Source organism: Diplotaxodon limnothrissa, linkage group LG7 (assembly GCF_057381915.1).
Source record: "Diplotaxodon limnothrissa isolate DT_005_m linkage group LG7, D_limnothrissa_male_GT1.1, whole genome shotgun sequence".
NCBI lineage: Eukaryota > Metazoa > Chordata > Actinopteri > Cichliformes > Cichlidae > Diplotaxodon > Diplotaxodon limnothrissa.
The window spans coordinates 60,787,083-60,812,235 of record NC_140602.1 but is presented as its reverse complement, the minus strand read 5'-3'; the positions used below and the strand labels follow the sequence as shown (position 1 = coordinate 60,812,235).

Genomic DNA, 25,153 nt, shown 5'->3' with positions numbered 1-25,153 from the left:
ATTAGTAAAATATATGGAACACACACCACAAACATATATCTTCATCCGCACAATATTGCTAAAATTAGAAATTTCATGCACTGTTTTCGCCAAGGCTGGACTATTCTAGTTTCTAATTATCAGGCTGCTCTAACAGCTCCCTACACAAACCTCAGCTGATCCAAAATGCTGCAGTGAAAAGACTAACGGGTACCAAAAAGAGACAGAGCATATTTATCCCACATTGGGTTCTCTTCATTGGCTCCCTGTTAAATTTAAAATCCTTCTCCTAACAAAGAAAGTCTTAAAAATTTAGGCCCATCATGTCTTAAAGATCTCATAGTATCATGTTATCCCAACAGAGGCCTTTGCTCTTACACTGCAGACTTTTTTGTACTCTAAGTAGAATGGGAGGCAGAGTTTTCCGCTATTAGATCCCTCTTCTGTGGAACCAGCTCCCGGTTGGGTTTCAGGAGAGAGAAACTCTCTCTAAGCTCAAAATAATACTAGATCAGATGACCATCAGCCATGTCTTAATTATGCTACTATGGGCTAAGACTTCTGAGGGACTTCTCATGCTGCACTGAGCATTTCTCTCTGACTCCTAGCATGTTTACATCCCACTTAACTTTTACCTGTGCTCTCCCATAGTTCGTGTTTTCTCCCCTGAACCTGTTCACTCCCAGAGCCTGGTTTGCCTGGAAGTTTCTTCCTGTTCAAAGGGAGTTTTTCCTTCCAACATAAAGAACATTGACATGACTTTTATTGTGGACTGGTCCAGTATAAATAAAACTGAAGTGAATTGGGACTGAGCTGGATGCTGTGTGCCTCTCAAATGAATAGCTGCACTTTGTGGAAAACACAATTACTTGCTATCATGCTGAGAGTTAGAAGATTGATGCAGCTGTACTACCTGTGCACTGAAAACACCAGCTAGCGTGTCTACATTACAATATGTTTTGGTAGTAAAAATTTAGCATCAGTATGCATGGTGCATTCCAAATTTAGCCTCAATAAAAAAAAAAAAGAAAGAACTGGACTTTTGTTTGAAGTCTTGTTATTTACACCATCACGATGCCCAGCCTGAAAAAATTAGTTTTTCAGACCTGAAATATTAACACTGGAGGACACAACAATTAAATTACCGTAATGTTTTTAATTAAGAGAGTATCCATATAGCTATAAAAGTCTGCATTAAAGGCACTCGCTTGTTGGTAGACGCAACAAGTCACAATACGACTGTTTTTATCCGTCAAACAGTCCTACACGGCATCAAAGACAGAGGTTCTGATAATTAAAGCAGTGATTCAGTTTTGAGGTGACTTTGAAAAAATCCTTAACACAAGCACACAACATACGCCCCAAGCTAGTAACCTTGGTGTGCGTTTTGATCCTCATCTGAATTTTGAAGTGCACAGACAAAATATCGCAAAAACTGCCTTTTTATCATCTTAAGAAATGCTGCAAAAGCACAGCCATATCTCTCCCACGCAGATACAGAGAGACCTGTTCGTGCTTTTATCACTTACAGGGGTTGACAACTGTACTGTAATGGTTTCTTTTGTGGCCTATACCAAGGAAGATTTGGATGAACTGCAGAGAAGCCAAAATGCAGCAGGTGTGCTGACCAGGATTAGCAGGAGAGGACAGATTATTTTCTGTAGTAGATTTGTCTTTTTCTGCTTCTAGTTTACTTTAGTGACTGATTACACGTCTATTTATGCTTTTTATTACACATTCCTGCTAATTTTTCTTTCATCTGTCTCGGGCTTTTCACCTGTTCCTCCACAATCTGCAACTAAGACTAATAAAGAAACAGTCTGGGGTCCTCCAGAGGTAGCTAATCTTAAAGATATTTTCAGCGCTTGTCTCAGATGTATCCGCTAATATGCTTTTTATTTTTAAATGTAACTTTAGTTGTTTACTTTTTAGATATCTTCGTCATCGAGTTACTAATGGTTGTTGTAGGACATGGGCCATGGGGATGCAGCTTCATGTAAATATGAGCCTATGGGATGCACAGAGGTTGGCTTCTGTGTTACATGATGCTGAGTTGATGTTCTTGAGTGACTATTTCAGTCCAGAGTATTCATGTTAGAGCAGACACGGTAAAGAAAACACATCTTTTTTTAAAGTAATTTTATTGTATGCATCTTTCTGTTGCAAACTTGTACGAACACTTCATGGACGGATGTAAGTGATCAATCGACTGATTGATTTTGAGGGCCTGTGTTTGTGCTGCTGCACATCTGGATGCGGAAGGGGCCCCGGTGTCCATTCCCATGGCGTTCTCGCTGTGTATTTATCTGAGTGTGATAGTATCTGTGCATGCTGTGAACCTGTCTTACACAAATCTCACTTGTTTCTCTGCGGCTGCAAACACACAAACACACACACAAGCACCCTACCTCCCCCCCCCCCTTTGTCACTGACACGCGCCCACTGATTGGCGCCGTTGGAGCAAGGCATACGCTGTTCCCTAGCAACAGAGCACTGGTTAACCAATAGGGGGCCGTCTGTGAGGATGGGGCTAGTTTGCCAGTCTGCTGTTACTAAGGTGCAGAGAGGATTGCTGGGGTTCTGTGTATCTCTATCAGTGTGTGTGTCCATGTGTCTAAGGCTTTGTGTTTGCATGTAGCAGGTAGCAGCACACACTGAACTGATGAGCAACCGGCCTCAGCCACTAAAGCCATCACGCTGCTGCAGAAAAATTCTGATTAAAGTGAGCAAGTTGTTTGAGGAGCGAGGAACTGTATTTAGCAGTTTACACACAAGCAAAGTGAGAGTGCGAGAGGGAGAAATGGGGTGCGTCCTTATGTGCTCAGTGAACGTCTGCGGCGTACGATGTGTGGTTTTCACTTGGTGATTTTCCTGTTGCTTTCATTAGCTAATGCCGCGACCATATTATCACCCAGGATTAGCGTGGATGGGGCCATCCACCAGCCTAAGTCAAGATGAAGCCAAAAAATTATATTACAGCAGCATAATCCCTCCCCGCTCGCTCACAGTACAAAAAAATCTTTCTTTATTTCATAAGGTTAAACCTTGTGCCTCTCCACCCGGATTATCTTAATATGTGGGATAACATTGTGTTATGTCACTGGGGATGGGATGTATCCTCATGACAGTGGGCAACAAATCCTTTTAGTCAAATCAATGTGTGGCAGTGACATGACAGATATGAAAAACGCTCCATTCAGCTGCTGTCCACTGATACTGAAGCCAAGTGGAGAATTTCATGCTAAAATTCCGAGTAATAACTTATATTTTATGTAAACAACTTTATATGAAGTCAAATTGCTTAATGTAAAGTGTAATGGGTCACTTATGTTATACCCAAAGTTGTTCAGTGCCTTTTGGCTTCATACTTACTTGCATAAAACGTGTTTGAGCAGCAGAGTGTTTCCAGGAAATAAAAGTTTGATAAAATCTCTCTTTACTTGCCCAGCACTAAATTGCAGGCAAAGTTAATGAACAGCTGGTGAACTCAGAGCTACCATTCCACTTTCTTTAGGGTTCAGAAACTAGATTCAGTTCAGACTCGAGGACAGTAGAGGGCGCTTGGAAGATAGTCCTCAGTGAATAGAAGTGAAGGGAGCTAAAAGGCTATAAAGACAAATAAGGTATCAAAACAATCTAAAACCAGAATAATGTTTATTTTCTACATGCTTTTTATGAAAAAGACAGATACAATTTCCAGAAGAAATGGTTATTTTTGTAAATATGGCAGGTCCATGAGTCACTAACTTACTACAAGTCCTGTAACTGTAAGAGAATGAGTGTTCCTGACGATATCAGAGCTTATCTCGTTACAGCGTTACAGAGTTATTAAGACATGCTGTCTGAATGTGTTCATAAAGGCCCTGAACCACAGACTGTACATAAAATATGGACTTGGCCACTGTGGCATCACTTAAAGCTGCTCTTATGGAGAACATCATCTTGGCTTTTATGCAGCTAGCAGTCGGAGTGTTTCCACAAGAAGGTGAAGTGCTACATTATCAGCAAATGCTACACTGGTCAACAAGCATTTTTCTACTTGTGCTTTTACAAATTTTACTTGGTGACCCCAAAACTGACAACTATTTTTTATCTAGCATCAACAAAAAAAAAACATTTTTTCTTTTTGTTGTTGTTATGATCTTCTAGTAATTGGATAACTAGGATGACCAGGTGGGAATGCTGATGCATTTTAGCATTTAAGAGTTACATTTGGTCTCCAGGTTTGGTCTTTGTGGATTCTGAAATTCATGAACTGATGCGTGAGTTCAAAAAAAACTGAAGCCAACTACATCAGCAGCATAGGACGGATCCGTGCAGGTTGTCCAGAATTTTCTTGGCAATCACAGAGCAGAGAATTATGCTGAGCTTGTGGATAACATGCTGAAATCATATCAGCTAATGAGTGCCAGACTGTCACTGAAGAAGCAGTTTTTACATTCTCTTGTTGACTTTTTCCCACTAAATCTAGATGACAGCGATGAGCGTGGGGAAAGATTTAATCAAGATATGAAAGTGATCGAAAACTGATATAAGGGAAAATTTAATTTGAGCATGGTGGGTGGCTACAAAAATACTCAGTACCTCAAACATCTTTGAGCGCACATTTAATTTTGAGCTAAATAGACAGAAACACGCTTTAATGCATCTCTGAATAAAACACCTCAAAAAAATTTTGCCAGGAAAATTTCAGCCATAGTGTTAGACATATATTATATTGATTAAAGTTTCAAAACGCCAATGATGTGTATCTCAGTAGCATAACATAAAAATAATCTAATTTCAGCAACCTTTAACTTTAATAGGTTTACATGCATGTGTTCTTAGAAAAATTCAACCCCATACAGTAAAGGAAAAATTATCTGCAGAGACTTTAACCATTGTTTTAATCACACACTACATACAGTATATTATTTATATACATTCATTGCTCCAAAATGACCAGAAAAACTGGTAATGCTACTAAACAGGTGGACATTAACCTCTCCATAATCTTAATTGGTGTGGTTAAGATGGGCATTTTGGTCCCTCACATTTACTCTTTTTTGGGGGAGGTCTCCACTTGATCTGAACAGCCACACTGGAAGGCAGCGTGAAAAGGTGGTTGTCATTAAAGCACTGATGGGGATGTGATGGCATTTAGCACACATTTTCAGAAAGTCTCACTGGGGACACACTCATGGTGCTTTTTTGGCTAGTACACACAAAAAGTGGCACAAATAGTTGAGTGATAAATGAAAGAAGAGTACTGTGGCGTGCAATACTGCAGATAACGGGTGACACAAACACCTTTAAGGGTGATGTCACCCTTAAAGGTTAGTTGCCTGGATCCAGCCACTCTTACTGGATTGTATCATGTCATCTCAACAAGAACAAATTAATTTGCTGAATTTCATGCAGATGCTACATGATTTAATTACGTTCACCATAGAAACATGGAATTATTTAGTTCAAATTACAAGTTTGGATCTTGTGCATGTAACAACCACCCAATTTCATTTTTTGAGTTGACTCACGAAATTCACAAGATCACGTTAGATGTCAAACCACTGGAAAATCACTGGGGTTACAAGAGGCAGACAACCACACCGCGTGTATGCTGTTACTATTTCTTATGGTTTAACTTGTCAGGGACAACAACATAAAGCATCATCAAGCATAGCTTTCCTACTTTTGTTAAGTCTGTATTGACAGATTAATGCCGTGGTGATTCGTGCTGTTGCCTCAGAGCAAGAAGATCCTGGGTTCAAATCCACAATGTGGCAAAGTTTGCAGTGGGTTCTCTCTGCGTACTCTGGTTTCCTCCACAGTTAAAGGGTAACTGGTTATTCTAAATTACCCAAAGGTGTTGAAGTGCAAATGGTTGTTTGTCTCTGTATGATAGACTAGCGACCTAGTGTGTACCCTGCCCTTGTTACCCTATCACTTCCGCAGCCCAGATAAAGATAAGGAGATGGGTGGATTGGAAGTTGCTGTAAATCCGTTGAATTCTTTTGTTGAACATTATGTAATATGAATACAACATGTACTACAGACATAAGTCACATTTCATTCATTCAACAAGATTATCGTTGGTGTAACAAACAAATATTTTAGTTCCTGTAACAAGACTTTTGATGTGCCAAAGTGTTTAAACAATATAAGATGAATTTAAATAAATCTAATTAGACTAACGTGGTACAAACATGTTGATTGAACAAAAATCAAATTAATTGAATGTTAATGTTAATATTATGTTAAACCTACACACATATATCGTGTTGACACAACACAACCAAGATGGATTAATATAACATGATTTGTTTAGATGGAATATAAGAGGCAAGATAAAATTACGTTCATCCAATGAATTATTTTTTTGAGTGCAGCCTTTCCAGATGTTGTGTTTTTTTTAAATGGGCTTGTTTAAGTCATGATTTATGTCATGACTTTATTGAGACAGGGCTGCAGAATCCTTCCGACAGGTTTAAACACAGTATTATATGAAGTTAAGCTTAAGCACATTAAGGCAATTCTCCCAAACAGACTTAGTGGAGGAACTGCTTCCACACATATATAATTACTGAAACAGGTCTGTATGTTTCTTTCACATGGCCACATCCACAGGAATACGACAGTATTTATTAAGACGACCGGATTCAAACCAGAGGAAAGGTTTGTGTTACTGTTCAGTAAAACAAATCAAACTAATTAAAGAAATTGCTGACTCTGCCAATCTGCTCTGCAGCTGTTTGTTCCTGAGAATAATAAAAATGCTTTCAGCACAAATTTATCAGCACAAAGCGTGATAATAAATGAGAGAGCTCATCACGGTCAATGTGCATCAGGCACAGCATATGGCCACAAAATGCACAGAAACCAGAGTGGTGTACTATTGAGCAAGTTTGGCATAGGCAGGATTTCTGGGAGCTAAGAGGTTTAACTAATCTTAACTGAAGCCCAAATCATACAAATTTATAAAACTCTTGCATAAAAGCCCTGTGACAGACTGGTGACCTGTCCAGGGTGTACCCTTCCTCTTATCCCCTGTGCCTGGGAATGGTTCCAGTCCCCCCTTCCCCTCCCCCGGATGGATGGATGGATGGATGGATGGATGGATATTGCATATAGCTGCTTGTGTCCTCTCTCATGCAATGCAACCACACACACAGTACCCCAAGAAAACTACTTATTGTTGTTTTCAAGGCAAGGAACATAAGAGCTGAGTTTTGTGCCATCAGAGGTATTTGTGTTGTAACAGTTTAACTTTCAGGTCTGATTGCAACCTTAAGATTTAAAGCTGAAAAAAATGGTCTGAAGAATCATTAATCTAACATTATAGCAGTCAGCTGTTATATTCCAGTGGCTAGTGAAGCGCAAGTGATGATTTAGACGTTAAGTGCCAGAAATCAACAGCTCTGTGGGGAAAAAATCCCTTGTGCCGTTTTGACCTCGTCTTTTAGAGCTGGTAAAGTGTCGGCGTGTAAGAGAATAAGACGGTCTTACCGAATTGCCTTTGCTCTGTGTGAGGCTGTGGTCCTGCTGCATCGGTGTGATGGGGGAGGATTTAAGAGGGGGGGAGAGGGTGAGGTCCCGGCGCAGAGGCCGTGAGTCCAGCTTCTCCCCCTGTCTGTCCAGCTTGTGCGCTGAGTCCTTTCCCCCTTCCCTCCCCTCTTTCCCTTCCCTTCCCTCCCTCCCATCTCGGTTCTTATGCCTCTGTCGCTGTACGGCGTGTGAACGCCCCTCTCCGTGACCGTGCCTCTCCTCCCCGTGCCCATGGGGCTTGTGGGTGGTTGAGTCTCTGGGCTGTAAAGGCTTCATCTCCATCTCGTAGTTGCTAATTTTCTCCTCGTCCTGCTCCAGCAGCCGGCCTCCCCTGCCGTGCACGCCCCTGTGGCTGGACGTCCAAGAGGCAGATGAGGATGACTCTGTCCACCTGGCCTGTCTGTGATTGGAAGAGCTGTGCTCCCGCGACTTGTGATTAGAGGAGCTGTGTTTGTGTCCGTTGGTCCGGCTAGTGCCTCTCCCACTGACCCCACCTCCTTTTGACAACATTCCCCGTCTTTTGTCTTCACTCCAGCTGTTGGCCCGTGGATACTCCCCCTTCCCTCCTCCACCTCCAACACCTTCGCCTCCCACACTGCCTCCCTCCATCAACACCTGAATTTCTGTCTGCACCACCCCCATACCTTTCTCACCTCTTTCTCCCCCCTCCCTTCCCCTGTCCCCATGGTCCACTGCGCTCTGCCGGTGGAAACGGGCACTCTTGGTGCGTTGCGACGGCCGGGCAGGTGGCGGCGGAGTGTGGGGTGGCGAAGACGAAGGCGGGCTGAGATCAGGGGTTGCAGCGTCGTTAGAGGGGTCGTCAGAGGCTGCGCTCTTCACATACAGGTCAGGACTGTCGGCCGTACCAGCGCTACTCGACAAACCCTCGCCCTCCACTTCACTGGACACTTGACGTTTGGGACGCTGCACTTCCATACCTGCAGAAGACATCAGAAAGGCATTCAGGATGAGAAGGAGGAGATGAAGGAGTTTTACTTGTTGGAATTACCCAATCTGGGTTTCTAAATGATACACCAGTATCACTGTAGAAAAAAATAACATAAAACTTATATAAATAAAAAGTAAGGGCCTGTTGTAAAAACATGATGGGGTTAAATCTTACAATTACATAAAATATATCATTGCAATTCCAATTATCACATGCAACTGTTTTAGGCTGGTGAGTAAGTGTGACAACACCCACAGAAAATAATCCCACAAGTTGCACAACACTGCATAAAATCTCGTTACATGTGTAAAAATGACTGGGTTAGAGTGGGGGCTGAATTTAACACTGTCAAGAAAACAATACAATTTTCTTTAGACATTATGTTTGCAGTGTTTTCCCTACTCCATCTGCTTACAGGATTAAAGCCACTGGGCCAACAGAACTCTCATTTCTCCCACATCACCAAGAAGCCAAAGAGGAAAACATAATGATCAAAGCAAAAATAATTCATTTGATTTAATTAATTTGTGCATGTGCAATGTGGGGTAGACAGAGCACAGAGCACATAGGAGAGGAGACAGAAGAAGAAGAGAAGGGAAGTCATCAGACGACTGTAGCATTTATGGTACAGCAACCTCCAGCTGCTCCAGTCAGCATGTTGAAGTATTGTTGGGCAAAATACTGAACCCCAAATTCCCCCGATTCAGTGTATTCATTAGAGTTTCAGTGTATATGTGACAGAGGATAAGTGCTCAAAAGCCCAGAATAAATGAATAAATGTTTGTGTAAAATGTGAAACTTTGGCTTGTAGTAAAAAAGCATTATTAAGTAAGTCTCTGTTTGTGCAGATCTTTGGGATTGTGGGAATTTAACAACACAAAAACACCAAAAAGCTTGCAGTGTGTAGCCCAATCACACAGTATAAGAGATGGTTGTAGGTAGATGTCACCCACTGGTTTGTCAGGTTCCTTTTTGATGACTATATAGGTCAAATGCTGACTGATTAAAAAGCTGGCTTGAACAGAAAAGAGTTGATGTCAAGATCTCTGCGAGCAGTAAAGACTGTACAAAACATTTTTCAAAAAGCATTTGTGTAAATTGCAAACAATGGTTGCAGTATTTGATAAGTATTTTTTGTAAATTATGACTTTTCTCCATAGCAGCCCCTAAGTGACAGGCCAACCAGGACACTGCCCCCTTCTGACAGTAAATAGCTACAACATGGGCACAGCAACTACGGACAAGCCACGCACAAGCATGCCGGGTTTATGGCTAGTGTATCACATTTGATACATACAGTTTTTGTGAGTTTTTGAGACTTTTACAAAAATAAATAAATAAATAAACTTAAAAAAATATCACACGGTAAATTGTGAATATTCTAGCTACTCTCCATGTTTTTCTGAAACTGTTACGTAAACAGTGAACAAAGCACAGTAGGGAGTTCTGTGTCTGCTGAAGGACTTGTGCACTGCAGCAGTTTCCCTCCACTCAAAGTCCACTTGATTAACATTAACAAATCAGCTACATGGCGCCAAAGTTGCCTGGCAATGCCTTCCAAATAAAAAAAAAATATGTCAAGTATAAAAACACAAGCCATCTCACTGATTTTTTATAAGCCTGTTTAAAAAAACATTTACAAAAATTAAACTGGGAGGAGAAGAAGTGTAAAGATCCTTCCATTATCGATCTTCTCATCCATTCCACCTTTACATCTTTCTATACAGTCCTTTATTTTTTGTCAGAAAGCAGAAGAGGCGGCAACAGTAAGGTAGATGATGATTATCAAAACAGGTTATCAAAACAAACATCCTGCAAAATGTCAGCGCTGATGCTTGTTGACAAAGATGCTCTCACAACTCTGTGTGTGTGAGGTTTTTTTTTAGCTGTGCGAAGAAGCAGACGAGCAGAATTGACGGCAAAAGAACAATCACTGTCATCTCAGCTCCGTGTGTGTGTACAGCGCACGGCATGAAGTCACTGTGTGCGTGTGTGTCACGCTGCATGTTGGACTGTGTAGGCTACCTGCAGCGTTCTACAGGTATGAGTGACAGTTGCAGAACCGCAAAGCTGGAGGGTGGTTGGCGTTGACCTTTACCACACACACAGCTCTTGATGTGTTTTGTGTGTTCGGGGTGTATGCTTACGTATTGCTGCCTGCTTGGCTTGGTTTCTGGATCTCTATAGAGACGGATATGAACATGTGCTATATATAAAATTTTTAATCAGTGCATGTATGGTTGCCCACCATTTCCTGGGTGCTGGAAAGAAGGGGAGAACTGCTTGGCAGTGACCCTCGCGATGCGACTCTCTTCCTGGGCCTTCTGAGCTGCTGCTACCGCCGCCTCAGCTTTACCCTGTGCGTGAGCCGTCCTGAAACACAGAATAGTAAAAATAATAACTTTAATTTATATAGCATATTACAAATTTTCTGAGCAAATTTTCTGTTGCTGAGCATTTTGACAGCAGCAACTAAATGAAGCAAACATTTGAAAAAAACGCATATGAGGACAGCTAAACCATAGTAAAAGTAAAAGAGAGAGAAACGGTTTGGGAAATGTATTTAAAAAAATCAGGAATGTTTTTCCCCTAAAAATATATTGAAATATGAAACTTAAATATAGTAACTGACTCAGCCCACTCAGCCCTGACTGTAACCATTGTTCCCTTCACTACATTCTGGTGTATATGGTTCATGAAAACCCTTTAAAGTCAGTCAATAAAATCTTAAAATCTATTTTAAAACATACCAGTTTAACATAAATGAATACAGCACAAAAGGCCAACTTTAATCTTTAATCTTTAAGGGGGACCTATTCTGCTCATTTCCAGTTTCACGTTTTCATGCTTGGACTATACTAGAGCACATTTGCATGAACTACAGCTCAAAATTTCAATTTAATTCAGTTCTATTTTTATATAGCACCAAATCACAACAGCAGTCACCTCAAGGTACTTTATTTTGGACAGTAAAGACTCTACAACAATACAGTGAAACCCCAACAATCAAACCACCTCCTTTGAACAAGCACTTGGTGACAGCGGGAAGGAAAAACTCCCTTTCAACAGGAAGAAAGCTCAAACAGAACCAGGCTCAGGGAGGAATGGCCATCTGCCACAACCGGTTGGGGGTTAGGGGAGAGAGACAGGACAAAAAAACCCCAAAAAAACCACACACTGAGGAAATCGAGCCACAAAAATAATCCTTGATCGTCTGGTGCATCTCCTCAGCTCATCCACTAGCTGGAATAATCAATTGTGTCTCCTTTCCCCTTCCTTCAAGCAACCATATTATGATTGGCAGACCATTGCAAGAAGAAGGTTTGACCAGAGAGTGGGTGGGGCTTTTGCACTTATGGCTTCAACTGTGCGTACAAATAGACACAGTTGAGGCTATAATTCTTTTATTTTTATAAAAAGTTTGTAGAACAGTGTTAAGTAGGAGTTTTTAGCTATACATGTCTAAAAATAGGGAATATAAAACAGTGCAGTACATTAGAGGGAGATAAAGAAAAGAATAGAATAAAAGAAAAACCACTGTCCAAAAATACTGTAATTTTAAAAAAGTCATTAGAAACTGACCTTTCGAACAATAAAAGTGCCAACAATGCTCCACAGTGTTTCAGTTTTTCACTGATACAGGGGTATTTGTGGCTGAGCCCTGGCTTATTCACACAGCACCTACAGAACACACCAACTTTGCTCCATTAATTAGATCCCGGTGTTTGTAGCCCAAAGGGTGATGTCGCACTGTAGTAGCTTGAACACTTGCATAGTTAAAAGGAAGGTTAAAATCTGTTTATTGTCACAGTTATTCTAAACAGGGACTCCCTTTAATAGATTTTTTTTAAATAAACATTGCTAAGTATCTAGCTCATTATATAAAAAGCGAAGACACTGTGAGCAACCTTTTTGGCTGACTGTTTCTCAAACTAGCAGAAAAAGCCAACAGCAGTCATATTGGGCATCACAGCATCACGGCACATTTTTACTGATTCTGTACCTTCCTGGAAATCCAATGGAGGGATTTACACCACTCTTTAAAAAAAAAAGAACTTCATTTAGTGCTTTAAATGGCAGAAAGCGCTGTCTGACACGCATGTCCAAAACCTACTATAACTATTTGAGTGGTTTGAAATCTGATAACCAAGAAAGTCACAACATAAGACTGATATGTTTTTCATATTCAACAAACCATTCAGTAAGGCCTTGCCCTCTGTAGTTACAGTGCTTCTGCTACTTTGACATATCTTGCATTAAAAGAAATGCTATTCTGCATACCTTGGCTGTATGGGTATTTTCCCCCAGAGAAGGTGGGTTATCTGGGTTTCCAAGGCAACAAATGTTCATATTAAACATGGATAAAGTTTAGAAAGTGAGGTCAGTGTATGTACAATTTCCCAGAGGAACCCACCTGAGGGATTAATAAAGTTTTATCTTATCTTATCTTAAGTATCTCTCTGAACCAAATATTCAGTTCCAGGCAGTTTATTTTCCTACTGTTGGCATCAGCTATAACCACAGAAGCTCCACCCACCTGCTATTAAAACATTTTGCTTTGCAGGGGCTGCCAATCAGAAGAAAGCAGGCTTAAAGGCTGTGCTTTAAAGAAGAGAAGCTAAACGATTAATTTTAGAGAGTGAATGAACTGAAGTGCTGCAGTATAAGACAATCAATGATTACTTTTTGAGATGTGAATCATGCACAGCACCTCTAGTAAAGTCCAAGAATTGAATAAATAAATAAATAAACTGAGGTGTAAATGAGCATAATAGAGCGTCTCAGAGCCAAGCAGGTGATTTTTGTCATTTTTACTCTGTGCAGAAATTACGTCTAAGTAGGAGAAAATTTATGAATGCCAAAAAAAAACACAACTGGAGAAAAGGTCATAATGCTTTGGTTGTATAATAACATTTTTCCTGTCATTATGGAAGCTTGACTAACACACCTACATCAATCACATCACTGCTGTGCCCATATAAAGCATTTATTCTGGGGTATTCTTATTAACAGAACCGGCATTATTCATTTTGTGTTTATATGGAATCTCTTTCATAAAAGACACCTGAGCCAGAAGGTGACAAACACGCGCAGGCATCAGCATATTACATGATACCTCAAACAGAAGCTGCGGAGGGACAATTACTACAGAGCCACAATATGATGAGATAGCATGCATTCATCTGTTTACAGGCGCTGTAATCTTCTGCTTGAAAATGTGTTTACTATCACAAAATAATTCATCTCACTGCCTCTCAGGCTGTCAGGCTTTTCACATCCCCTTCATCTCACTAACAGCCTCTTTTTCAGTCTCCTTTTTAAAACCACTCTCTCACTCTTTCTGTTATTCCTCATTTTTCTTTTTGCCTCTCTCTAATTGCCCCTGCCTTCTTTATAACAAACCCCTTTTCATGTACCTCTTGTCCCACCCTCTTTTCTTTCTCTCTGGTAATATCAAATAGATCTTTTCTCTCAATTACAACCCTCCTCTCCCCATCATCTCTATATTTCCATTCACCTATCTTCCTCTGTCTATCCAAGGGCTCTCCACTCGTCTACAAAAGCGTCTCCATCCATCCCTTTTCCCTCTCTGGGCAGTAACAGTCTTGATGCAGTGTTGCATGTCGATGGCTATTGATTTTTTCTTCTCGGCCTCTCTGTTTCTCTTTTCCCCTCTGTGGACTCTCTGCCAGCATCCACTGTGTCAGGCTCACAGCATACACAACACCACCATGTGAGTGCACGCCTCCTGGTTGTAAGGGAGGTGAGGTATAAAGAAAGGGAAAAGACTGTTTCCTTAATTTACACAGCATAATCAAGGATAGTGCTTTTTTAATAAATAAAAAAATCTTCATGTGGTTTAAATGTCACGAACACACAAGCCCACTCTTAAAAAAGTCTCTCTGTCTAATTCTGTGTCATCCTTTCCTCCACAACTTCCTGTCCTGCTCCCGTCTTCCCAGGGAACAACCTGTTTCTGGATGAATCAACTGCCTGGAGAGAAAGGAGCTGCCTGTTCAAAGAGGGCTCGATTATACAACACAGCATCCTGTCCAAGAGAAGACGAAAAAAAAGAGCTACAGATGGAGGGCAGGAAGAGGAGAGGAAAGGAAGCAGAGCTGGAGGGAGGTGATGAGGAGGAGGGAAGGAGGACAAAGGACAGGTACAGTGTGAGGATGGAGAGTGAAGAAGATTGGTGTGAGACTGAAAGAAAGATTGAGTTAAAAGATGTTACATATTCGACGTTACCAAATCACTGTCGGGTTAATTGTGGGAAGGAGGATAACCAGTGGTATCCTAGTCATGGCAGGAGTGGACAGGAGGAAACAAGCTAGCACTGTTGCTGCTATATTTTTATGCAGACCTGGATTTTAGTACTATCATAGTCTTATCATATTCAAAGCTCAGTTAAGAAAATAAAAATAAATAGGATACCAAAGGTTTTGTTGTGCTGTTGGGAAACGTAGCTGACCGCAGTTCCAGATTTCAAAGTAAAATTTGAGATATCAAAATAAAAGGATGACCAAAATGAGCAAGTCGGACAATCATTCACACTCCCATTCATACCTGTGGCCCATTCAGAATTGTCAGTTAACCCAATCCATGCATGTCTTTGGACTGTAGGTGGAAGCAGTCTGCACAAGAACAGGGACAACATGCAAACACCACATAAAAAAATAAATACAATGAAAAATAATTAGGGGCAGCTTGCCATAAACTTGAAGTATGTGTAAATGTGAGTGTGAATGGCTGTCTGCCTCTGTGTGTTAACCCTACAATAGACTGGTGATCTGTTCAGGGTGTACTCTGCCTTTCAGCTTTTGAAAGTGGCGATAGGTTCCAGCACTCCACCCTGTAGGCCTGAATTGGATAAGTGGAAGAAAATGGATGAACAAACAATGTGTTAATAAAACACAGCAACAACAAAACTGACAATAACTCTGCTGAGAAAGCAAGGAAAACTGTGCTCACGTGTTAGTGACAATCACAACAGAGGCCAGCCTGAAAGCTTATCCTCATATATCACCTATTTAACATCATACTGTAAGACTTCAAATTAGCATTTGAGACAATAAATTAATCAAGAAAGTTTTTACTGAGGTCACATATTGCATGAGAAGTAGATATATTTCCTAATACACATCTATATAAATAAACTTCTTGTTGCAGCCGGAGGAGTCGCCCCCTGCTGGTGTTAAAAAAGAACAAATTTTAAAGCCATTTCAGCATCGGCTTCACTTTGTAAACGTGGACCTGTCTAAACCTGTCTACATTCATCATTTGTATACAGTCTATGATCTGAAACAAACCGGTGGCCTGACTTAATGCCAGACAGCAAATCTTTGGGTTTGGGGCTGTTGCTAGGGAACAAAAAAGCAAGTTTCTCAAAACGTATGATGGCTACTACAGATACAGTATCTGCACCACAGAGGTTGTGTAGAGCACCTGCTGTGCACAGTAGTGCTAAAATAGATCCCTAAAAGAAAGAAATAAGGCTTAATAAAATATTGTATATTCATACAATCCCCACCCCCACATCTAACTTACATCTCGGAGACACCTTCTAAATGTTCCTTAACTGACGGCACACTTTGAGAAAGCCGCATTGATGCTTAAAACGTGACACATTCAGAGGACACTAAATGAGCAGGGATATCAAGGCCAAAAGGACAGGCGAAATAATAGGACAGGGGACATGAGGAGAATGAAAACAGAGCGATGCAGGAGATACGGAGGAAGACAACAAAGTGCAATGAGATGAGGTTAGGAAAGAGACAGGAAGAGAAAGTCTAATCCGGGGCTCACGCTCTAAGCTCCTCCATCATCTCTGTCATCGCTCTGAACCAGTTGATGATGATGAGGATGATTCATATCTCACAAAGCTTTCCGGTTTGCATCACTGCTAATAGTGTGTGTGTCTGTATTACTCATGTTGTGGGGATATAAATCTGTCTAAACAGTGCCGGGACTCCAACAAAAACAAGCCCCCATAAGGTAAATCTGTCAATTTCAGCATGGACACTTCCGCTGTGTCTCAGTTGGGATATTTCTGTTCCTAAACTTCCACGTATGGAGGCCAATCCATAACTTTTAGTGTTCCACTGTGGGTTTTTTCTATCCAGGCATGCTTTTACGGCATTGGGATTTCCACACTTTGCACAGAAGATGTCAACTTGTCTGCAAATGCTTGCTAGCTACTAGCTGAGCTGGAGTAAAACAGCTTTAAAAGCCTTAAAACACGCCAACCAGAAACAGAGACCAGTGGTTTCCAGGAGGTCACTCGTCTCTAGGCCTGTGTGACCGTTTCAAAGCAGCTCTTATCAGCCTTTAGCAACGACTTGCCAGGAAATGCGCATTATTCCCTTGTGACTGGTGCTTGCCGAGTAGTCACAGGCAGTGTCTAGGCCTTATTTATTTGACTCTATATTGTCACACATCCAAATTGGTAGAGAGAGGCTAAACTCATGCGGTTAAGCTGTCGTGTGACTGCAAAGCCCCAGTACTTCATATAATCATGCTCACAATAGTAAGTGTAAATACTGGAGTACACAGTATGAAATACAGTTTTGGATTAAAGTTAGAATAAATCACCGGCAAATGAATGTAAGTCAGTGTAACGCCCTGTGAAGTGATGGAAACTCAATGTGTGTGTGTGTGTGTCTCTGTGCTGAACTTTAGGCTTACCAATGAAACGAGGTCACAGAACTTCAGCGACTGGAGTCCTGTGACACAGTGAGTCACTGGTGTGTTTATCTGGTACTGACTAATCACAGGTAGCCTGATGAGAAATCAGTTACATCAGCACATGTGACAGCAGTAATCAGGGCACATGAGCTTGGTATCGCACACACACACACACACACACTCACACATATAAACAAATCTGGGATTTACTGTAACATCAGGCACGTGGACAGCTGACCCTGAATTTCTACCAGCTGTTGGATTCTCTTCAGGAGATAAACCCGACCCCTGACCTCACTGCTTGCTGCCCTGCCTTTAGGAACAAGTAGGATGTACATTCAAACTCAGCCTATGGACAATTTTAGACGCACATACACACAGCAAGAAATCGACGAAAAAGGGCCACAAATCCTCACACATTGTGCTTTCATTTTGCTCAAAGAGAACTGAAGCAATTATCCTGTGACTGTTTCACCTCTCAGGGTTTCTCCTGGTGTTCCACAAGGAAATACCCTGCTGTTCTGTTCTGGGACGCACACACACACACATACAGAGAGGCTGTTCTGTGCTGTGCTACATTGCTGCCCGAATCTGGGTTAGACATTTCTGTGTGTGTGTGTGTGTGTGTGTGTGTGTGTGTGTGTGTGTGTGTGTGTGTGTGTGTGTGTGTGTGTGTGTAGGAGAGCGGAGAGCTAGGCCAGGCTAAAACTGTATGTACAGTTAGGTTATTCTGGGCAAGTAAAGTTGTGCCGTTATCCTAAATCAGCAACCTGCTCTGAGCAAATATTTAAAGCATCACCACTTTGTTACTCATCAAATTAGTAAAATCTGCATGTTACCTCAGCAATATGCCGACAACTTCATGCTCCAGTCTCAGAACCCTGATGTTAAATGATGAAAAACAGGCCAAAATAAACGTACTATACTAATAAATTGGACTTTACCATTTTGTTTCCACAGAAGCATAAATATATATATATTTATGCTTCTGTGGAAACAACATTAAATGCTTAATACATCCTGAATTAGGTTGGAGCATTCACTAACAACGCAATCAATTGACATCATGATCTTTTAATGACCCAACTCAGGATGATATGTTTACAAATCCATGCTTTCAGAGGGGTTTATTGTCATATTGTTGCCCCTTACTGCCCTTGAGCTGGCACATCTTGCCCACAGCTTTGACAACAAATCAGCAAACCAAAGAACCCCCCCACAGTTTTGCACCTATGTGCCAGTTATGTGTGAATAAGTGATTTTAAAATGCCTTACTTGTATAAGCTTCTACATGTTTACTAGAAAATGGTTCTTTCATACACATGTTTACCTCTCTGTGTAATTTCCTGGGCCAAACATAACCAAACTGTGAGTAAGAATGAAAGTAATCAGAAAGTAAAACCTAAAGGTAAAAAACTGGTTCCAGATGAGTCTGGGATTTCAGGTGTGTTTGTGCCAACACTGCCCTTCCTATTGTGGACTGTGGGCTTTGTAACAGTGGAAACACTCAATCACGCTAGAGTAAAAATAGAACAACAACCTCCTTATGACTAGGAAAAATCGGTTGTTGCCCAGTGATTGCATTGGATTTATTTTGCAGTCCAATTACAAGTATTTGCATCAACTGTTTTTGATCTCAAGGCAGTCAAACAGTTCTTCGACTCAGAATGACTGCTTGATTCAACTGATTGTACTCTCATTATACTCCTATATTCATTTATATATACTTTCCCCCACAATCCTTATCTGGTCATAGCACATAGCTGAGCTTGGTTCTGCCAGCGGTTTCTTTCTGTTAAAAGGGAGTTTTTCCTTCCCACTGTTGCCAAGTGCTTGCTCAAAGGGGGTGGTTTGATTGTTGGAGTTTTCTCTCTGCTATTGTAGCTGTAGAGGTTACTCCTGTTGTGATTTGGTGGCAGATACATAAATTAAAATGAATTAAATTGAATATTAAGTGCCAGTGCCATTTTGCAGTTACATTGTCATCCTGATGAAACTACGTCCCATTTTGTGGAGGAATCTTTGAATCCCCGTATAACATCTATGAGGTTCTAAGGGGCTGCCACGGTGATGCAACCCCGAGATCATCTCCAGCTGAACTTAAACAAGGAACCCTTTAAAAGCCATGTCAATGCGTAAATCACTAAATTATGGAGCCGTTCTTATTGCATTATTGTGAAGCACTTAGGTATACCTTTGGTTTTAAATGTGCTATATAAATAAAATTGTATTGTTACAGCTCAGACTGGACTCTGATTGTAAGCAGAGTCTAGAAGCAACCGATTTATGATTTTCACAAATTTATCAGTTTTTTGCCAACTTCAGTCCATTCAATCCCAAACTGTTAGCAGACATTTTCCTTCTTCTTGACTTGTTATTGCTATCTTGATACATCAAAGTCATTTTGAAGGCAGCAATTGACTGCAAGAGGTCACAGACCTGGTTCCTTTGAAGCAACCATTTCAAAGGCAATGGGATCGCCAATCGTCCCACAGTCTACAGACATTATTTTTGCTAATGCGGTAGTAAAGCTACTTTCAGCTGGGGGTCACCACAGCAGGTAGCTCCGTATTTTTGATTTTTTTATGCCAGATGCCCTATCTGATGAAACCCATTCAGAAGACCTTACATGAGTTTTTTCAGATAGTTGAAACAAACGTCCAATGAGGGCCCTAAGTTGGAGTTCTCAGTGGAATAAATGCTTTCCTTTTATACAAATTGCTGTCAGTTAGACATCCATATTTAAGTTCACACACAGGTGTCCTACGTAGCAGTTTTAATAGATGAAACTCAACAGCAAGAGACAGCAAAGATCTGCAGAATGTTGGAAAAACAAAAGCAGTTGTCCACGGGCGCCACCTAGATTGCTAGTTTTGTGGTCACACTTGGGCTTCAATAAACACAACACAGCACAGATTAAAGCTACATGAAGATGTGTCTAAGAAGACAGTTGCAGCTCAGAAGGAAAACACTCTACCAGTTTGTTTCTTAAACACAACCATGACACAAGCTACAGACTGGCCACTACCATTAATCTAATTTTAAGTAAAGATATGCCCAAACGCCTGCAATATCGTAGTTTGCATTTAACTCAAAATCCCAGCACACATTGCAAAACTATTTATATTGTTACGGATGCCTAGTTTCGGTTTTGTTCCAACTGCTATCATGCAAAAAGTTCATTTAAATATTGTTTGTGTCAAGATCTGGGTTTATCTGCTTTAAGCATGCATAGAGTGGCACCCTACTTTAAACAAGGACACTCCGTCCCTCCTCAAAAATAATTCAGGCCTACCCACTTGTGCATGAGCTCTTGCCCTCCAAATATTCAAGCACAATTTAACTCAGCATTCATTAGCTTAACTTTTACGGCATTAGTCTTTATTCCATATTTTATGTCTTAGACCTGCAAGATCAAGCTGCAAAGCACCGTTTCCAACCACACAGCTACATTTCATGTTATGTTAGAGACTTAGGATAAGATTTTAGGTTGTATTTTGGATAAACATATAAAAACTGAGGTATGACTGCAACAAAGAACAGAATATGCGACCTAGAATATATATATATTTTTAAAAAGAGTTCAGAAAGAGTAAAAATGAAACTGGTGCAAACCACAGAATTAAATGGTGACGAGGAAAGAACAGATATAAACCAGGAAACCCTGCGAGTATGAAATGAATTATACCAATAATGAAATTTAAGTTAAATTGTTAAATAAGTCGGCATTTTATTAAAAATGAAGGAAGACACTAGGCTTAAAATTGGAATGTAATGACCTCTGAAAGCGAGAAAAACTTCATTATTTCAAAGTAAAAGTCGCACCACTGACGTCATTCTGTGTGGCAGATATTTTATGAAATTTAAAATAAAGTTTTAAATAAATATATTCTAGATATATTTTAAATACGGTGACTGAGATAAACACTGAATATTAGATGAATAAACTTTGTTTATTTGAACACCAATAACTAATATGACTATTTAGTGAACTGAAGGGATTTTTATGCCTTTAAAACCAAAAGTCAGCACTTTCAGTGTTTTACAGAGTGACCCAGATGTATCAGTCTGTGTCCAGAGAAAGGTCCACAATCTGAAGCCTAATTTAGCATCGACAGGTAAACTGGAAGCAAAAGTTACTCACCCATAACTCAACTAGCTACTACAGCAAACTAATGCACTTTTTTATTTTTTATTTTAAAAAATGGTCTCTGTCAAGTTGAGCATTTAAGCACAGTTAAATTCATAAAGTAGTTCTCACAAGAAAGATGAAACCATGGAAACTATGTGAGCCAACCTACAGTATGATGTTTTGGCCTGTGCTGTAAAAAGCCTACAAGTCACTACGAATGCAAATATATTGTCATCATAATATAAGAAACCGAGCGGCTGATGTGTTTGCTACCTTTAATTTGTTTTTCTTTCTTCTATGTACGTGACTTCTCAACAGTGTGAGAGGAATTAGTTGAGCAGCTGTAGCTCGCTGTGGTCACACTGCCCTCAGCGGAAGACCGTCAGCAGGACTAATAGGATTGGATCTTTACTTATTCAGCTCCTCATGCATGCACTCTACAAACACAGACATGTTCAGCAGCTTCATTCACGATCTACACAGGTAAGCTTATAAGCAAGAGCAGGTTAGTCTGTGAGAGAGTAATTCAGCCTCTCTGCTCTTTCAGGCGCTCTGCCAGTGTTGTTGGCATAATGCGGAAATCTGCCCTCACTTCTAATGGGTTTTTTCTCTCACTTTATTATGCCTTTTTCTCTTCGTCCCACCTCACATCATTTCTTTGACACCCTCTGGTGTTTTCAATATTTCCATTTTAACGAGCTCATCCATCTCAGAAAGCAACTTGACATCTTGCGGAAAATTGGCGATCTGCTCCTAAACGTATATGCTGTACATCATTAACAGAGTGCAAAACATTACTGCATTATTGATCTGCTCCAAGGTCAACTGACAGACCACAGTACGTCAGGCTGAAGGACATCACGTCTGACACAGTGGTCAGCAGCACAGGAGCACCACAGGGAACTGTGCTGTCCCCTCTTCTCTTCACCCTGTACACCTCTGACTTCTGCTACAACTCTGAATTATGCCATATTCAGAAGTTTGCAGATGACACGGCCATCATGGGGTGTATCTGGGATGATCAGGAAGAGGAGTACAGAAGTCTGGTGAGGAACTTTGTCGCATGGAGTCACACAAACCACCTGCAACTCAACACCTCAAAGACTAAGGAACTGGTTGTGGACTTCGGGAGGTCCAGAGAAGGTCCACTGCCAGTTCAGATAGAGGGGGAGGAGGTGGAGGTGGTCAACAAGTACAAGTACCTCGGGCTGTGGGTGGACAATAAACTGGACTGGTCATGCAACACAGAGCACCTGTATAAAAAAGCCCAAAGCCGACTGTACTTCCTCAGGAGGCTGAGGTCTTTTAACATCTGCAGGAAGCTCCTGAGGATGTTTTACCAGTCAGTGGTTGCTGGAGTACTTTTCTATGCTGTGGTGTGCTGGGGGAGCAGCACAGCAAAGAAGGACTCATCCAGGCTGGAGAAACTGATCAGGAAGGCTAGCTCTGTGGTCGGCATGAAGCTGGACACTCTGGTGACAGTGGCAGAGAAAAGGACATTAAAGAAACTGATGGACATTATGGACAATGCTGGGCATCCTCTGCACACGGCCATAAACAATCAGAAGAGTCTGTTCAGTGACAGGTTGCTTCTCCCCAAGACAAGAACTAACAGACTTAAAAACTCCTTTGTCCCACACGCCATCAGACTGTTTAACTCCTCTCTGGAGGGGAGAGGGAGGGGAAACAGGAGGACAAAGGAGGGGGGAACAACTAAGCTGCAGTGCCTCTGCACCTCACTGTACAATACCTTGTGCAATACTTTTTGTAAATAGTCAACAGTGCAATAGACTCAATACTTGAAATGTGCAATTCACTTGTATTTTTATTTTTTATTCCTATTTATTCTATTTATCCCCTTTGTATATTTTATTTATATTTGTCTCTGTATTTATATATGTGTGTGTGTGTGTGTGTGTGTGTGTGTGTGTGTGTGTGTGTGTGTGTGTGTGTGTGTGTGTGTGTGTATATATATATATATAACAGTTCTGTAACTGTAACTTCGGTCGTTGCTGTGCTTTTTTTGGAAGTCGAATTTCCCAGAGGAACCCACCCGAGGGATTAATAAAGTTCTATCTTATCTTATCTTATCTTATCTTAATCAGAAAAAAACAGCTCAGACAGCTGCTTCACACGCTGACTGACACTGTTGTCACTGTGCAGCCAGCTGTTTCTAATCACACTCTTCAGTATCTGTTGTACAGAAGAAAAGGCGTGATCTGTAGCTATACAATACTAACATGACAACAAAGCATGTAAACACAAAGTCACAGACAAAGCCAAAGTTCAGATCTTCATATTTGGGTGAAGCACAACCAAAACTGAGAGAGGACAATGATCCACAGCCCAAAAAAATGTATGGATTATATATAAATTATTTTATGACCCACATTCAAACCTTTAAGATTAGAAACAGAAGTTGGAGGATGTTATAACTGATTACTAGGTTTAAAATCCAGGAAGATTCAGACATTTTTATTAGCCAATTCACTGCTCCTGTGTTCTTGTGTTAGGAAAAATATCTTAACTCAAAATAGTCAACTTGCACACACTAAACACTCACAGATATAGAGCAGAATCTGGCTAAGCCTTTAAATCGAAGCTTTAAGTTTTACCAGTAGTCCTCCAAAGCACTTTAATGCATTCCATTTTATAATAAACAAACAAACACAAAACCTACAAACTGAGCCTTAAATTTCTTAAGTCATCACAATGTTAGGCAGGTTAATGTGAGTGGGGCCAGAAGATCAGACACATTAATATAGGGACTCATGTGTTTATTTAAGCGAGCAGGTGCCATCTTTGGGTCCGCTCCTCTCTAATACGTTCAAGCGTTTCGACCATGTGCTCCAGAAAGCATGAAGGCAACTTCTGGCTGCAAGAACAAGAGCTAGTTTGCTTTTCTGTGTTTGGCTCAATGACATGAAAAAAAATCAAAAAGAAAACAGTGTGAACAAATCAGAAACAGTACGAAGGGTGTGAAATCTGTTACACAAATAACGGCGCCTCTGCTGTGCAGGCCGTCCGTGCAGTGTCAAATTCTGCATGTGGAGTTCATGAAAGACAGCACATACTTAGCCAGCTGACAAAATTTATGTCACTTAGATATATGTGCGTAAATGCACAGATGCAGAACACCTCTCTCTCTTTACATGGGATGTCACACTTTGGTACCAAGTCGATGCTAAATCTCCAAAATCACAGCAGGACTTTTCATAACATAGATGCTACAGGTGGCAAGAGATCTACATGGAGATGTTTGAGTTTGAGTTGCCTGATCAGGAATTTAACAACTTCATGTTTTTTAAAAGAATTCAAAGAGTTTCATCTCGTAATGGCTTTTTTTTTTTCATTTGTATTCCAGTTTTTTCCTTGGTACCTGTTATTTCCTTCCTGTCTAAGCTCTACAGAAAGAGTTTAAAAGCAGCAGCTTTGTCACCACCAGAGGTACTGTAGCCATACCCTGGATCCTCGAAACAACAAGGTCTGGACACAAACTAGGCCATGGGCCTACTTCTGATGAGTCCCCACTTGACAAGAGTATCAATGTGTATCTGTGGCTTCAGGTCCCAGGACAGCTAATTACTTTCTGTTTTGAGTCCTTAGCTGTAAAAAAACAAAACAAAACAAATAAAAAAACAAAAATTGTTCTATATTGCTGTCCAAAAGTTTCTTGCAGCTGTAAAGAAGGTCAGGGCAAGCCCATTAACATCATCAGACAGACTGCTCTCATTGTTTTAGCTGAATGAACTCAGTTTTAATGAGAATCAGCTCTCATCTCCATTCAGCAGAACAGCTTTATCAGAGTCTTAACAGCTCCAGATGGGCTTGTTTGGCTTGCCAATTTCAATCATTCTGTAACCCTAATTTCACCTTAACCTGAA

At 40.7% G+C, this 25,153-nt stretch overlaps 1 protein-coding gene across 1 annotated transcript in view; it reads right to left on the bottom strand.

Annotated features, from left to right (window-relative positions):
* jph3b (junctophilin 3b) overlaps positions 1–25,153 on the bottom strand; it is a 53,317-nt gene that overhangs the window by 4,409 nt on the left and 23,755 nt on the right. The window contains exons 4-5 of the mRNA XM_085358591.1: positions 10,701–10,825; positions 7,465–8,441 (exon numbers count right to left, since the gene is read on the bottom strand). Of these exons, the coding sequence (XP_085214717.1) occupies positions 7,465–8,441; positions 10,701–10,825 (1,102 nt within the window). The remainder of the gene's footprint in view (positions 1–7,464; positions 8,442–10,700; positions 10,826–25,153) is intronic.